The 17,410-nt window shown below is 43.9% G+C and overlaps 1 protein-coding gene across 1 annotated transcript in view; it reads right to left on the bottom strand.

Annotated features, from left to right (window-relative positions):
• LOC140191163 (uncharacterized) overlaps positions 1-17,410 on the bottom strand; it is a 392,816-nt gene that overhangs the window by 214,522 nt on the left and 160,884 nt on the right. The window contains exons 7-10 of the mRNA XM_072248300.1: positions 16,003-16,146; positions 15,600-15,647; positions 11,361-11,402; positions 4,254-4,316 (exon numbers count right to left, since the gene is read on the bottom strand). Of these exons, the coding sequence (XP_072104401.1) occupies positions 4,254-4,316; positions 11,361-11,402; positions 15,600-15,647; positions 16,003-16,146 (297 nt within the window). The remainder of the gene's footprint in view (positions 1-4,253; positions 4,317-11,360; positions 11,403-15,599; positions 15,648-16,002; positions 16,147-17,410) is intronic.

Genomic DNA, 17,410 nt, shown 5'->3' with positions numbered 1-17,410 from the left:
ATTTACCTCCTTAACGTGGCTAGATACAAACGTAGCACCAATCACATTAACAGAAGTACACATCCGCAAATTGCACATGGTGTGAGAGATTTGATCCTAGTGAAGGAAGAATGAAGGGTGTTCATGGACCGTACAGGAACCTGACGGTGGGGGAAAAGGAGCTGCTGCTGAGTCAATGCTGAGATAACTGTGCGGGAACAAGGAAGAGTTTAAACGTATAGTTGCTTTATTCTGAGTAGGCTTACAACCTGAAGAAATTTAACATTACATCTAAAAACCGGGAAAACTTTGCACCAGGGAATACCTGTTGAAGAGGAAGCAGCACTATATCAAAGCAAACTCCACTGTGCCGCAGAAAACAAGCAGCTGCTGTGAAAGGAGAGGCTGAACAACCCAAAAGACCCAACCACCACTTACACTTTGCCACACTGCATCAGAATATGTGGATCCCGGGTTAGACTCTACAGCCATTTGAGGACCCACCAATAGTCCACCCCTTAGGAGAACTCGAGTGATTGCACTGCCTACAGAGTATTACCGGTGGAAGTTGACAGTATTCATGGGATCAACAGAACGGGATAAAATGGGCTCTGTCACACATAATGCAACGCTCACTGTGTCTCAAAACTGTTAAATTGTTTCTGTTTTACTAGCAAACCAAGGTGCATCTCTGGAAAGGAAGACCATAGTGAAAAGGTGGATTGGGGAGATGTTCCAGCAAACAATCCAAGATATTCCTATACAGAATAAGATCAGGCCTGGGAATTACTCACAGATTCGAGTCTAACCCCATGTAAATGGTTTGGATTGATGTCGCCAACTTCTGTTATTCCAAACCAGTCTTCCCTTCAAATGGAAATCACTGTTTTTTAACATGCTGAGATGCTCACAAGGCCTTGGAAGAAACTTCAGAAAAGGTAGCTGCAACTAGCGTAGATTTAGGGTGAAACTTCAAAGACTCTTGAACAAGAACTTGAGGAAAGGTCAAGTCAATTTTGAGAGTATGGGAGAGGAGGCTCAAGTAGAGCACCACATTGATGGGCCAAAGTAGTCTGCTTCTGTGAAACCGATATAGCTGTTCCTGTGACGGAAGATAGTACAAAAATTGAAGGCATTATTAACTTTTGCAAGACCCACACTTGTTCAGTTAAACAACATCTGATGACAAGACTTGCCCCAGCAGAGTGGAGACGGTCGGGCAACTCTCATGCCTGTCAAATTCAATGTCCATGCAGCAGGGGGTAACTGAGACTGACTTCACGGTTAGAATTTATATCTAACTATCCTCCACTCACTGCACATTACTGCCAAAATTAACCTGCTTTTATTGGGAGTGGTCTCCTCGGCTCAGTGAATCAAGTAACCTGTCTTTGCATTGTAGCGTACACTGCTGTGAATCCTGTGCCCCAGTAATAACATTTTGTTTTAATTATGGGGCTTTAAATGTGGAGGTAATTCTAAACATCGACGAGATTTTATCATTTAGAACATTAGTTGAACAACTGGCTGAATTCATTCCAAAAGAAACTGTGGGGTACTCCATGAAAAGTCAGGGATACTGCAATTCCCTGCTCACAAGAAGGATCTGTGCACCACTATCTGGGAATTCTGGAGAAGATCTGAAACGCTAATTTGTTTTAACAAGACCGTACTCAGCCAGCCAAAATCTATACAGTAAAAACTGTGAGGTGCGACCGGGCACAAGACAGGTGATTGTAACAGTGGGCACCTACGATAAAGAAAGAAGGGAGAGGCAGGGAGTGAGTGAAGAGATAGGATGGGTAGAGGTACAGGAGAGGGGGGGTGACAAGGAAAGAGTGGTGGTGCATAGGGGAGAGACGGAAGGATGGGGGAGCGTTAAAGGAATCAGGGAAAGAGAAAAGGTGGAGATGTGAAGGAGATGGAAAGGCTGAAAGACAGTGGACTGGGGAGAGAGATAGGAGTTGGAGGGAGAGCAATTGTGTGTGTAAGAGAGAGAAAGGTGCAGGGAGGGGAAGGATAGAAGAGAGGGATGGAAAGCTGCAGGGAGCAGGATTAGAGAGAGGGTGGAAGAGTGAGGGACGGGAGAGAAAGGTGAGGGAAGGGGAGAGAGATGCACGAGAGTGAGGGGGAAGATGGAGGAGAGAGGAGTAGGGGAGAAGGAGAGTGGAGTTGGAAGAGAGCCAGGGGCTGGGAGGAGAGAGGGAGGGAGAGGATTGAAACAGAGAGAGAGGGGCACAGGGAAGAGGGAGGGCATTTGGAGGAAGAGAGAGAAAGAGAGGTGCGGTATAGGGGGGTGAGGAGTGAGGTTGGGAGGAGAAGAGAGAGAACACGGGGAGAGGAGATGGGAAGAAAGGCCGAGGGAAGGTGTCAAGTTTCAATTCAGATCTATGAAAAGAACCAAGTGATTGATCACCTCAGAGGCTGAGCAGTATGAGAGATGACCCTTCTGAAGGTGAGGATCTTCCCTTGGGAGATAGCCAAGGTTACGATGACCTACTTATGTCGTGCTGAGGCTGGCTTTGTGATTGTTATGGAACTGAGCTGTTTACTGCAGTCACTGGTTGCTCTTTCAAGTCCTGCTCCATTTCAATTGATATTTTTTCAGCTGGCACCCGGTTCTGGGGTCAAGAAAACTGCAATTTTCAGCTCCAATACATCTGGTTGAAAGGAATTTCCACCCCCCTTCCCCCACCTCCCCCGAACACAGAAAGGGGAGAAAGTACAGGCCTGCTCTGCCTATTGCAGTGTTTATACTACAAGAGGGAAGTCAGCAAACATAAAACAATATACATGAATCCCTCTGGGCAAGTTCTCCTCACAGAACGTGTGCAGTCCAGTAAGGAGATCTCCCTCCTCGCCATTCCCCCCCCCCCAAATCAAATCAAATGTAACTCCAGAAGATTGCCACAGAATCAATTCTCAGGTCCCATTAGTGTGGTGTGGAGATGAATTCAGTATATCCCAAATGTTCACCTCTAGGGTAAAGTATGTGAAAGCAGGAGATGCCACAGTCATTTTCCTCCTGGGACCGCCATGTCAATCAGTAAAGGGTTGAGTGATCTCCCAGTTCGGGTTCTCCCTTTAGTTTGATCCCAGATTCTTTTGGTTCTACCAGTACCCGATTGATCTCAGTCATGGCAACACTCAATATCTGATCCTGCACAGACTCGTGCAGGATACCCTTAAGGTTAACCTCCACGTTGAGTCTGTGCTGAAGGTGGCGAATACTCTATTCTAGAGTATAGGAGCAGGGGTGTGATGTTGAGGATCTATAAGGCACTGGTAAGACCTCACTTGGAGTACTGTGTGCATTTTTGGGCTCCTTATTTAAGGAAGGATGTGCTGATGTTGGAGAGGGTTCAGAGAAGATTCACTAGAATGATTCCGGGAATGAGAGGGTTAACATATGAGCAACGTTTGACCGTTCTTGGGCTGTACTCCTTGGAGTTTAGAAGAATGAGGGGGGACCTCATAGAAACATTTGGAATGTTGAAAGGCATGGACAGAGTGGATGTGGCAAAGTTGTTTCCCATGGTGGGGGAGTCTAGTATGAGAGGGCATGACTTAAGGATTGAAAGGCGCCCATTCAGAACAGAGATGCGAAGAATTTTTTTTTAGCCAGAGGATGGTCAATCTATGGAATTCGTTGCCACGGGTGGCAGTGGAGGCCAAGTCATTGGGTGTATTTAAGGCAGAGATTGATAGGTATCTGAGTAGCCAGGGCATCAAAGGATATGGTGAGAAGGTGGGGGAGTGGGACTAAATGGGAGAATGGATCAGCTCATGATAAAATGGCGGAGCAGACTCGATGGGCTGAATGGCCGACCTGCTCCTTTGTCTTATGGTCTTATGGACTCTGAGGTAGGGAATGCCAAATGAACCTATTGATCTCAGTCATGGATATACTCAATACCTGATCTGAGGTAGTGAATGCCAAAGATTTCCAATATATATACTCAGAACATGAATTGTGGAGTCTGTAGGTTGTGGAATCAATTATTTTACACATTGGGGGTAATTTTGAGTGGCCAGTTAATTCACACATCCATCAGATGTGGGAGGAAACTGGAGCACATGAAGGAAAACAATGTAGTCACAGAGAGAACCTGCAAAATCCACACTGGCAGCACTGGGGTCGAGAGTGAACCCAGGTCACTGAATCTGTAAAGTAGCAGGCAGCAATACTAGCTAATACAGTAACTCCAGTCTTACTTTCCAACCCCACTGCAAAGACTACATCACCAAGCCAGGAAGTAAAGGGGAAAGCTTACGATTTCTCCAGGATCGCCAGGATGTCCTCGAGGTCCGGGGAAGCCAGGAGGTCCTGCAGAACCCTGTAAGGAAGAACACAGAGAAAGGTCAAAATCTTTTTCAGAATCACACATCATCTGATTGCTATTAGTGAACGAGCAAGTATTCCTCGAAGATATTTAATATCAACCAGATTTTTACTGTTTTAATAAAGAAAACTTTCGAGATTTATTTTAAAGCACAAATGAGGGCACCAAAGGAAACTGCTCAGTGAGCGCCCCTGGCCTCACGAGCAAATCATGGTGAAAGGGGCAAGTGAAAAAGAACATGAGCGTTGCAGATCCATCCTCTTCTCACGGCTTCCGTTGGGCAGGAGGGACGGAAGCCAGAACGTTCCACACCACCAGGTTCAAGAACAGCTACGTTCCTTCAACCACTCGCTTCTCCAACCAAGCACCACAGCCCTAATCACTATCTCAATAAGTAACACTTCAATCAGTTTGCATGAAAATGGACTTCGTATTTTTGTTCTACTTGTTAAAAATGTGTAGTTTATTAACTCATGAATACCACCTTACTATATATCTTTTACATTGTTTCTGTAATTTACAATGATTATTATCAATTGCAATGTACTGCTGCCACAAACCAAGACATTTCACACCACACACTGGTTATAAAAAACCTGATACTGAAGGCTGCTTATCTGATGCGCTGTGCCCGTGATGCTGTTGCAATTAGGTTTTTCATCGCATCTGTGCATACCTGTACTCATTCAACTCAACTCTGACTCTTAGCACTGAAAGGTACGTCATTGCTGAAGTCAAATTTGGAGTATTGTGTGCAGTTCTGGTCACCTACTTGCAGGAAAGATATCTATCAGCTTGAAGTATGGCAGACAAAATTTGCAAGGATGCTCCAAACAGTCCTTCCAGATTGGATGACACTTCACCTGCAAGTCTGTTGGGGTCATCTATTCCATACGGTGCTCCCATTGTGGCCTCCTGTCTATTAATGAGACCCAATGTAGATTGGGAGACCCAAGCAACACACATCAAAGTTGCTGGTAAACGCAGCAGGCCAGGCAGCATCTGTAGGAAGAGGTGCAGTCGACGTTTCAGGCCGAGACCCTTCGTCAGGACTAACTGAAGGAAGAGTGAGTAAGGGATTTGAAAGTTGGAGGGGGAGGGGGAGATCCAAAATGATAGGAGAAGACAGGAGGGGGAGGGATGGAGCTAGTACCTCTCCCTAGAGATGCTGCCTGTCCTGCTGCATTCACCAGCAACTTTGATGTGTGTTGCTTGAATTTCCAGCATCTGCAGAATTCCTGTTGTTTTAGATTGGGAGACCGCTTTGTCGAGCATCTTAGCCCCGTCCACCACAAAAAGCAGGATCTACCAGTAGCCTCCCATTTCAATTCTACTTCCCATTGCAGTCCTGAAGAAGGGTTTTGGCCCAAAATGTCAATTGTTTCCTCTTTTTCATAGATGTTGCCTGGCCTGCTGAGTTCCTCCAGCACATCACAGATTTTCTCCTGTTTGTGATAGTACAAGGATATTGCCAGGACTCGAGGATCTGATTTATAGGGGAAGGCTGAGTAGGTTAGGATTTATTTACTGAAGTGCAGGAGAATGAAGAGATATCTTTTGGAGGTCTACAAAATGATGAGAGGTATAGATAGGATGAATGCATGCAGGCGTTTACCCCTCAAGTTGGGCGAGGCTAAAACTAGATGTCATATAGTAGATTTATGGTGAAAGTGAAATACTTAAGGAGAATTTGAGGGGAAACTTCACTTGGTGGAGGGGTGTAAGTTTGGAGTCAGCTGCCAGTGGAAATGGAGGATGGAATGCAAAATAGAATGGAATGCAAAGGTTTCACATACCTTGGTACATTTGCCAATAATGAACCAATTTACTAATTTTCCCAAAAATCTACCACTCTTTTTCCACCAGACATCCTGTTTATTCTTTACTGCTATTTTCACTAACATGCACCGATTCCTATTTAAACTAACCACGAGTCAGCGGTAACATCTTCAGCCTCATTTTCAAATAACTCCAAGGGCCTGGACCGCCTCACTGTTCTGCTCCCCATGATCCCCTCCAGAGGCATAACCCTCTACGGTATCTGCACTCATCCAAGTTAGCTTTCTCAATCATTTCCAATTTCTGTCACCCTACCACCAGCAAAAACCAAGGCCTTAGCTCGGCTACTGTCTGTCCAAACCCTTCCACCTTCCTTCCTTGAGGAAAATCTCCCTCATTGTTCAGGTTTTTGGCCTACCATTCCATTATGTGGCTGAACATTTTTTTCTGATTCATCTATGAACTATGGGGTTATCACTGACAAGGCTCAGATTAGAACTAGAGGTCATAATTTAAGGGTCAAAGGTGAAACATTGAATGGGAAGCTGAAGGGGTAACCTCTTCACTCAGAAGATAGTAGAACGTGGAATGAATTGCTAGCAGAAGTGGGTGCATGCAGGTTTAACTGCATGAGTCAGAGAGAGTACAGAGAAGATTTACTAGAATGTTACCTGGGTTTCATCTCCTAAGTTTCAGAGAAAAGTTGAACAAGTTGGGTCTTTATTCTTTGGAGCGTAGAAGGTTGAGGGGGGACTTGATAGAGGTATTTAAAATTATGAGGGGGATTGATAGAGCTGACATGGATAGGCTTTTTCCATTGAGAGTGGGGGAGATTCAAACAAGAGGACATGAGTTGAGAGTTAAGGGGCAAAAGTTTAGGGGTAACATGAGGGGGAACTTCTTTACTCAGAGAGTGGTAGCTGTGTGGAACGAGCTTCCAGCAGAAGTGGTTGAGGCAGGTTCGATGTTGTCATTTAAAGTTAAATTGGATAGCTATATGGACAGGGAAGGAATGGAGGGTTATGGGCTGAGTGCAGGTCAGTGGGACTAGGTGAGAGTAAGAGTTCGGCATGGACTAGAAGGGCCGAGATGGTCTGTTTCCGTGCTGTAGTTGTTATATGGTTATATAGTTAAGAGAAGTTTGGACAAATACGTGGTTGGGAGTGGTATGGAGGTCTATGGTCCAGGTGCAAGTTAATGCGACTTGGCAAGATAACTGCTCAGCATGGATTAGATAGGATGAAGTGTCATTTTTTTCTGCTGTAGTGTTGTATAACTCTATGACTATAAGGTAAAATTACCTAATTGTCCTTGAATGTGACCTTCTGGTCAGTTCAGAGACAATCTTATTGATAGCATTGATAACCAGACCTCAAATAAATGTAATTTTCTTTCCCTGAAGGACATCAGAGAACGAAGTAGGATTTAATAAGAATACTCCACCATGGAGAGTGAATCCCCAGCTTTGCAGCGGAGAAAAGAAATGGCTCAAGGTGTTGTGTGATGTGTGACGCTATCACACTGTAGGTGTTGTGTGTGACGCTATCACACGGTAGGTGTTGTGTGTGACGCTATCACACTGTAGGTGTGTGTGACGCTATCACACTGTAGGTGTTGTGTGTGACACTATCACACTGTAGGTGTTGTGTGTGACACTATCTCACTATAGGTGTTGTGTGTGACACTATCACCCTCTAGATGTGTGTGACACTATCGCACTGTTGATGTGTGACACTATCACACTGTAGGTGTTGCGTGTGACGCTATCACACGGTAGGCATGGTATATATGCCTTTCAGGCTGTTGCACGTAAATTTTTCATTGCATGTTAACATACATGTTCGTGTTGCTCTTTTCCACACCTTGCGATGCATCAGGTTGCCACATTTGTATTTCTTTAGAATTTATTTCTGTTTTTGTTTTGAGCTGAGCTACTCGCTCCATGGTCAACACAGCACGGATGGAAAGCCTGCAAGGAGCAGGCCAGATTTGAACCCATGACCACTCGCTTCGAAGTCGAATCTGTATGACACTACACCACCAACCAGTCAACATGTACTTGTGCACATGACAATAAACTCAACTTTGCCTTTAACTTTGTCGATGTTGCAGAAATGTCACGAGAGAGAAGGAAATACTTGGCTGCTTGGTCTCTGTGGTTGTTGAATGGGGACTGGATGATAGCCAAAATAAACTCACCACTGTGCGTTAATAAAGGCAACAGCGCCTTTATTTTCTGTGAAGCATGAAGAAGGCTCACCTCTGTCCCAGGATACTGACGGACTTTTACCACTGTACCATTGAGAGTATACTCACCAACTGCATCTCAGTGTGGTATGGCAATTGTCCCGTATCGGACCGCAAAGCATTTCAGCGTGTGGTGAAAACTGCCCAGCAGATTATCGGCACCCAATTGCCCACCATTGAGAACATCTACCATAAACGCTGCCTGGGCAGGGCGAAAAGCATTATCAGGGATGCATCTCACCCTAACCATGGACTTTTTACTCTCCTCCCATCCGGTAGGCGCTACAGGAGCCTCTGCTCCCGCACCAGCAGGCACAGGAAGAGCTTCTTCCCTGAGGCTGTGACCCTGCTGAACCTCTCATCACAGCGCTAAGCAGTATTGCACCCACACTGTACTCAGTACTTTTATATTTGTGTGCTGTAGCACTTTTTTTATTCACAGTTATTTTGTAAATAACACTATTTCTGGTCAGATGCTAAATGCATTTTGTTGGTTTTGTATCTGTACTCGGCACAATGACAATAAAGTTGAATCTAATCTAAAAATCTAATCTTAATATTCACAGTCAGATTTTCTAAAAGATGGTGGGGGTCGGGGGGGGGGGGGTGCGAATAGAATCAGGGACCAACATGATATCACAGTACTAGACGTTGCACACAAATTATGTTCTGGCATGGATCTACTGCTACAGTTTATGCCAGTTACAGTTTGGTGTACCTGGGAATCCAATGGTTTGTGCATTCGTACCTCGGAACACTTAGTGCAGTATCCACACTAACATTCCCAGAGAACTACTGAGGAGGTGCCGCATTGGTGGGAATGATATTGTCCAAAAGATGGAGGGCAAAGGCTTAAGGTGAAATTGAAAAAGGGAGCTGAGAGTAGCTTCTTCACACAGAGGGTGATGCATGCATTGAATAAGTTCTCAGGTCAAGCAGCTGAGGTGGGTAAGGTAACAACAATTAAAGACATAAGGATTAGGACATGAATGCAAAAGGCTTTGATGGATATAGGCCAAGCCCAGTCCATTGGGACTAGCTTAGGTGGCTGCCTCGGTCAGCATGAACGATTTGGACCAAAGGGGCTACGTCCATACTGTATAAAATCAGCAGCCTCAGCAGCCCCTTCAGTTGGGTGCAAAGTATCCATCTGGGACAACATTTAACCAAGGTCAGTCAAACTGAGTCCTCATCTTTATCACAGTATGCTTAGTACTGCTGGGCTTCCTGCTTTTCTACCAATACCAGAGGGAAAAAAAAATCTTGTTTTATGCTGTTAAGCACATTGGGATGTCCTAATATCAGATTCTAAAAATGCAAATCTTTCTTTCCTTCATCGACCCTGAATCAAGAGAGTTAACAATCAAAAGGTGATTGCATGTTTCAACAGAGCAGCTTAAAAATGAAGGGGTTCTATTTTCTTAGGCAGTTTTACAAGAGTCAATTCCACTTATTCCCAGCAGCTGAAAACCAATAGTGCACAGTCAAGCCAAAATAACTTGGTTTATTGGTTTTCACTGCTAGGGAGAGCTGACATAGTTTTCTTACTTAGTTTTGTACTCTACCTTCCTAACTCCACTTTGACAATCCAAATCCATAAATAATCACTGTTACTGGGGGCGGAGTGGATCTCATTGAAATCTACAGGGTACTGACAGGGCTGGATACAGTGGACGTGGAGAGGATAATTCCATTTGAAGGACACTTCAGACTTGGAAGGCACAGCCTCAGAATCTGTTTAAAACTGAGAGGAGGAGAAATTTTTCAGCCAGAGCATGGTACATCTGTGGATTGTGTTGCCACAGAAAGGTGTGGAGGCCAGGTTACTGGGTATATTTAAGGCAGAAATTGCCAAGTTTCTGGTTGCTAAGTGGGTTAAGGGTTATGGGGAAGAACCTGTTGAATAGGGTTGAAAAAATAAATCAGCCTTGATTAAATGGCAGAGCAGACTTGATGAGCTGAATCTCCTGCCACATTGAGGCCAGATACGGGATGCAGGAGCAACGATTCACTTTCCACCTCAGTCAGCTCCAACGTGATGGCATTAACATTTACTTCTCTAATTCCGCTAACTACTGCTCTCTGTTTTCCATCTACCACCCCCCCCCCCAACCCCACCTTTGTTATCCCTTATTCCTTCCCCTCCCCATTACCTCCCTCGGGCTCCCCTCCTCCTTCCTCCAATCGGTTCTTCAACCCTTCACCTCTTTCACTCAAGACCTCCTAACTTCTCACATCTTTCCCTTTTGTTCCCCCTCTCGCTGCCATCTTGTGTTCTTCCCCATCCCCCTACCTGGATTCTGAATAATTGTCACTGTAAGTTGCTCAAGTGCACAGGTAAATAGTCAAAGCTTGGAGTTAGAATTAAAGGGAAAATAGGATACCGGGAAAAAATAGCGGGAAATTGGATTGGTCTGTGAGGCAGCAGAGACGGGCCAAATAGCCTCCTTCTACGCTGTGAGAAAACTGAAGACGTGCGGAGATGGCTTGGAGAATATTCCAGTGACAAGTGAGGCTGGGGAAGGATTTATGGACCGAGTCCTAATAAAGGGCCTTGCCTTGAAATGTCAGCTGCTCATTTCCCTCCGGTATTTTGTGTGTGCTTGTGTAAATTTGAAGACCATTAACTGCTCTGATCCCACCAGATGAAAACTTCGATCCAGGAAGCCAGAACTTAACCTTCTGCACCAATGCCAATAGTGCATGAGAGCAAAGTACAAATTCACCTTAGTCAATGGGCAAGCTTACATCAGCAAGTATTACAAACAAACAGCCTCTCACATCATGGACTCCTGTGAAGAACACAGCATTTAATCTGAATGTATAACAGGAATGATTGTAACCAGTCAAATGTACAAGATGATTTTGAGTGGCAGATTGAGGTAAGGTATCCCTACCAGATCCCACTAGCTTAACAATCACAATCTTAGACATTTATAACCACAAGAGATCTTGTCCTCACTTATAGACATGACATACAACTTGAGATCCTAAAAGCTGCAGATAGCTCACCTGAGGTCCTACTGGTCCTGGAGGTCCAGGCAAGAGCATTCCCTTCAAAGGAAACAAAGGAAAATGTTAATATTTTAATTCAGCTACTTCTTGTTACCTCTGGAAAGCAGATAGCATAACCTAAGACCCCTCCCACCCCAATCGTTCTCTCATTCTCTCACGGTTAGTATAACTCTAGTGGCCTGGGTTCATTTTGATTACTGTCTGTGAGGAGTTCATACATTCTAACCTGTGACAACATGGGTTTCTTCTGACAGCTCCAGTTTCCTCACACATCCCAAAGACATATGTGTTAGAAGGTTAATTGATTACATGGAAGGTCTGTTACCGCACTATATCTCTAAATAAAATTCTCCGATTTCCATTGCACAGAAGAAGAAAGAGCATGAATGTGTTTAGCACTAAACTGGTATGCAGCTATCCTGCTGAAATGAGACTCTTGAATAGACCCCCGTATGAGAAAGCTGAACTTGTCTACCTCAGCACAGCCTTGCAACTTACTGACTACCTCCACTGTGCTTTCGCTGCAACTGCAACACTTCATTCTGCATTCTGTTATTGTTTTCTCCTCAATGCAGTGATGTTTTGAAATGATTTGTCTAAACGCCATGCAACACAAAGATTTTCAGTGTACTTCAGTGTTATGATGATATACAAATCACAATTGCAATGACTCACTGCAGTCACCTCCTCGCCTTCCAGGGTTCAATCTTTAGGATTTAGGAGCTCTTAGTTTCGGTACTAAATGGTCATGAATAGGAACTGGTTTATTGGTAAATTGGTTCATCATTGCCGCATGCACAGAGGTCCGTCAGAAAACTTGGTTTTGCTTGTAGTCCATACAGATCAGTTCATTACAACAGTGCATTGAGGTTGAACAAGGGAAAACAAAACAGAATGAAGAACAACGTGTTACAGTTACAGGGAGAGTGCAGTACAGAGAGATAATAAGGTGCAAGACTGTAATAGGGTAGATTGTGAAGTCAGGAGTTTTATCTTATTGGAGCATTATTTTAAGCTAGGAATATTTCAGTTTTAATGGCCAATTCCATCATAGTGGCAGGTAGAATTCAAAATGGTTGAATTTTCTTAAGTCAGTGGAGGTTATCTAAGGTGGTGGCAATGTTTAGCATGTCTCCCGCCATGCATTTGGCTAACAGCACTATCAGCAATCCTTCTGTCAAAGGAAAGCACAGGAAATGGCTGTTCCTGATGTCAGCGTGTGAAAGCTTAAAGACACATGTTGGCTTGGCATTCCTTTGCTTGCTACTGGTCAGAGTGTCCCTGCCAAGTGCTAATGTCTACTGTATGTCAAATATCATCATCTGTCTTCTGAATTAAAGCAAAAAGATAGTGAGATGTTACTTTTTTAAATTGTGGTTTACTTTCTAACCAGAACAGGTATACTGTTGCTCATCTCTGAAATTTTGAAGATATAATTTGTAAGGATTTGGAGAAGGGTGAGTGCAGGGGTGGGTTAGAATAGGACAAATATTTGGAGTAGGGTAGTGAAGGGAAGGGGATAAATAGGAATCACTTAGCTAAGTTTTTGTTTTTCTCTAACTACTGAGGAACAGAGGATCAAAACAGAAAACTGTTGGAATTACTCAGCAGGTCAATCAGAGAGAATGAGTTACCATCTCAGGTGGGTGAACTCCCACAAGACTTGGAAAAGGTAGAAAAGAAACAATTGCAATGCTGTTGAGGAAGAAACGGGAGGTGAAGGGAAGGTGGTGATAGGATGGAGACCAGGATATGTGTGGTGGCATTGGGGTAAGGAATAATGCAGAGGGGCGTGAACAGTAAATGCTGCAATGAAAATGGATGACGTTCCACAAAACCAGAGAGAGAGAAACATGTGGGGTGATGCAATGATGCAGCTTGGGGAGCCAGTTCCTTAAGATCTATCTTCATCCCGCAGTGCTGTCTGTATGGAGTTTGCATTTTCTGCTTGTATCTATGTGGGTTTCCTGCCGGTGCCCCATTTCCCTCCTAGATCCCAAAAATGTGAAATTTGGTGAGTTAAAATGTCCCTAAAATGTAGGTGAGTGGTAGAATTTGGGGAAAAGGTTGGGAAAGTGGGGAAAATACACTCAGTGGCCACTTTATTAGGTACACCTCTACAACAGCATGTTAATGTAAATAACTGATCAGCCAATCATGTGGCAGCAAGTCAATGCATAAAAGCAAGCACACATAGTCAAGAAGTTCAGTTGTTGTTGAGACCAAACTTCAGAATGTGACCAAGGTGACTTTGACTGTGGAATGATTGCTGGTGCCAGTCAGGATGGTTAGAGATTCTCCAAAACCGCAGTTCTCCTGGGCTTTTCAAGCACAGCAGCCTCTAGAGTTTACAGAGAATGGTGTGAAAAACAAAAAAACATCCAGCAAGTGGCAGCTCTATGGGTCAAAATGGCTTGTTCATGAGAGAGGTCGGAGGAGAATAGCCAGAGTGGTTGAAGCCGACAGGAAGGCAACAGTAACTCAAGTAGCCCTGCGTTACAACAGTGGGGTGCAGAAGAGTATTTCCGAAAACACAACACGTTGAATCTTGAGTTGGTTGGGATGTAACAGGAGAAGATCACGAACAGAGACCCTGTAGCCACCTTATTAGGCACAGGAGCCACTGAGTGTAAATTGTGTTTGGGTAGAATTAGTGGTTACTAATTGATGAGGAAGTGTTGCACCTCTCTCTGACCCTGTGATTCTAAAAGCTATGAATATTGGATCGGTAGATGCCTAACTGAAACGTCTAATTTTAACCCATACCACCAGGTTCAGTAACAGTAACTACCCCTCAAGCATCAAGCTCTTAAGCCAAAGGGGATAACTTCACTTGCCCCATCATTGTAATGTCCCCACAACCTTACGAGGAATCTTCACCTCATGTTCTCGATATTTATTGTTTATTTATTTATTATTGTTATTTTTCTTTTTGTATTTGGGTAGGTTGTTGTTTTATAGTTATGTTATATGGCTCAGAATGTTGGACGATATCTAGTAACATGAGGAAATGAATTGTAGCAGCAGAGATGTGGAATTGTAGCAACAGAGCCGACTGAACAAAAATGTATGGAAAGAGCCAGAACAAAACTCAGGAGGCCAGACGATCGAGATAAATGTAATATTGGTTGAGATCAGTGATTGGTATTTTCAGATCGTCAACATTTTGAGAATTGTGTCAAATGATTAATCACTCCTTGGGCTGTATCAATAGGAGACAGAGTGACACTCAGTGATGAAGATTTGATTAAACTATGCACCTTAGGTGCATTATCCTGAACATTCATACAAAATTGAATGCATCACAGACTCAAGAACAGTTATCACCCTACATCCATCAGGGTCCTGAACCAGTGTGGATAACTTCACTCACCACTACACTGAACTGATTCCACAACCTACACACTCACTTTCAAGGACTCTACAACTCATGTTCTTAGTATTATTTGTTTGTTTAATATCTGTGCAATTTGGCTTCTTTTGTACTTTGTTGTCAGTTTTTGTTTTTGCATAGATTTTCATAAAATCTATTGTATTGCCACAATTTCCTGTAAAGGCCTGCAAGAAAATGAATCTCAAGGTAGTATATGGTGGCAAACTCATACTTTGATAATACATTTACTCTGACATTGACTGAAAGCAGAGTTTAAGAACTGAGGGTGACAAGAATGGAAAGACTGATTATCTGAAAACTTTCTAGGAAGCCTGGTTTGAATCAGTTCTTGTTATAAAATCATAGAAAAGTACAGGACAGAAACAGGCCTTTTGGTCCATCAGTCCACTTAAACTATATGAACAGCCTACTCCCATCAACGTACACGGGACCATTGCCCTCCATACCCCTACCATCCTTGTACCTAACCAAACTTTGCTTAAATGTTGAAAAGTTGTTCATTTTGACAAATGAAGTTAGACAAGGATGGTGTAAGAGGTGTAGTAGGTGCAACAGACCAAAATCTGGGAAGGACGATGGTTAGGAAATTATTAGCAAGTCTGGACATCCTCTGAAGAAAGAGCTGGATGAGTATTTTGAACGAGCTACCAGAGGGTGCGGTAAAGGCAAGTAAAAGCACAACAGGCAAGTGGGACTTTCTCAGGAAGGCAGCTTGGTCAACCTGGTAAAGGGGTCTGTTTCCTTGCTGTGTAACTCAGTGAGTGGGATGAGGGTGGCATTGGCAACGTGAAGGGGGGCATCTGAAAGATGCCAGGTATAGATGGTAAGTTTCTTATACTTACAGGTTCGAAAATCGCAGGCTCCCCCTTCTCTCCCTTCGGGCCCCGCTCCTGGAAATAGCACAAAAACCAGAATGAGGGTAGTGTGGTAAAAATCAGCCAGAGAGCTAGGGACTGCTCTCCACAACCAGTCCCCAACCTTCTGCCCTGATGACCCTCATAGAGTCTGACGTGCTTTGTGACCGAGTGAGACCATCTGCTTTCCAATTGTTCATATAAACACTGAAAAACTTACAGCAGAGTAACATCGAAAAAAAGACAATTTTAAATATGTCAGGGTATCAATAGAAATAACATTCAACTGTCCGGAAAACCTGCTGTTCTAGAAACACCAAGGTCTGCCATGTCTGCCAATGATCAGAGATTTTCTGTAGTCAGGCTGGATTGGAGAAGGTCTCAAACGTACCATTGGCTGTTGTGTTTCACGGTCTTCTCGGGCCCATGGGTCCTGGAACCCACTGTCGTAGTAATTGTAGTGATTCCAGCTGTACTCATGGTGATCATCAGTGCTGGGATCTTCCGACTCCCCAATGATCTCCTCCCGCATCGTCTGCAGCAGAACAGGAAGAGAAAAAGGGTCAGGGGAGGATCGGAGCACTAACTAAACCTCCAGGCTTAATGAATTTTGTAAGACACGAATGTTTATATCAATATATGGATCAGAGAGTCATGGCATGAAATTGGCTCTTCAGCCCATGCCATCCAGAGCTAATCCCTGACTGGCCCATATCCTCCTAACCCCAGCCTACTTACAGTATGGACCCATCCAAGGGTCGAGTCTCTGAAACACTGTTGTTGTACCCACCCCTACTCCTTCCGCTAGGAGCTCATTCCATCAATCCACCACACTCTCTGAGGAAATATTTGCCCCTCAGGCTCCCTTTAAACTTTTCCCCTCTCAGCTCTAATCTTTCCCTTTAGCCCTGAACTCCCCCTACCCTGGGATAAAGTGTGAACATTCACCATATATACCTTTCTACACTTAGCTTCCTACACTCCAGAGAAAAAAAAAACAGCCTCCTATTCAGTCTGTCTTTCTAAGCCTTCCATTGCCAGTACTGTTTTTATGAATCTTCTGTGCATCCTTTCCAATTTCTTGACATCCTTCCTATAGATAGGCATCACAATATGCCAAGTATGATCTCACCAACATCCTTTACAGCTGCAGCATAACGTCCCAACTTTTGTATTCATTGCCCTGACCGATGAAGGCAAGTGTGACAAACCTCTACTTTACCTCCCTGTCAATCAGTGTCGCTGCTTTGAGAGAAGTAAGGATTGTACCCCAGCTACAATCCGGGGAAGAGGATGGCCATTCAGCCCTTCTGCTCTGGTTGGATTTCAACTGTGATTTCAAAGACTGCTTCCTTTGCTCTTTGAGGTAGAGAGTTCCTCAAACTCTCAGGACTTGTTGAGAGAGAAAAAAATAAACCACCTAGTCATTTTAATTGGTGACACTTTATTTTTAAATAGTGACCCCAGCTTTAGATCCTTCCTCTAAAGGAAACATCTTCTCCACTGCCACACTGTTAAACCTTCTCAGGATCTCGTACTGTTGAATAGTCAACCATTCGCTCCTCACCAGATTCAAGGAGACATTTCACATTCACTACTCAGTTGGCTCGGCTTTAACCTTACTTGGCCGATGATATAGTGACACAGATTACTGGCACAGCCTTCTCAAGCTCTTGCCAGCAAAATACAAAAATAACAGCTATATCATTCTTTCCCTTGCCTGATTCTTTTTGAACTTCATCACACATTCCCATCCTGATTATTTATCAATGAATGAATACAGCAGAATTCAGCAGAGG

The sequence above is a fragment of the Mobula birostris genome, chromosome 32 (assembly GCF_030028105.1).
Source record: "Mobula birostris isolate sMobBir1 chromosome 32, sMobBir1.hap1, whole genome shotgun sequence".
Lineage (NCBI taxonomy): Eukaryota > Metazoa > Chordata > Chondrichthyes > Myliobatiformes > Myliobatidae > Mobula > Mobula birostris.
This window is presented reverse-complemented; position numbering and strand designations above follow the sequence as displayed.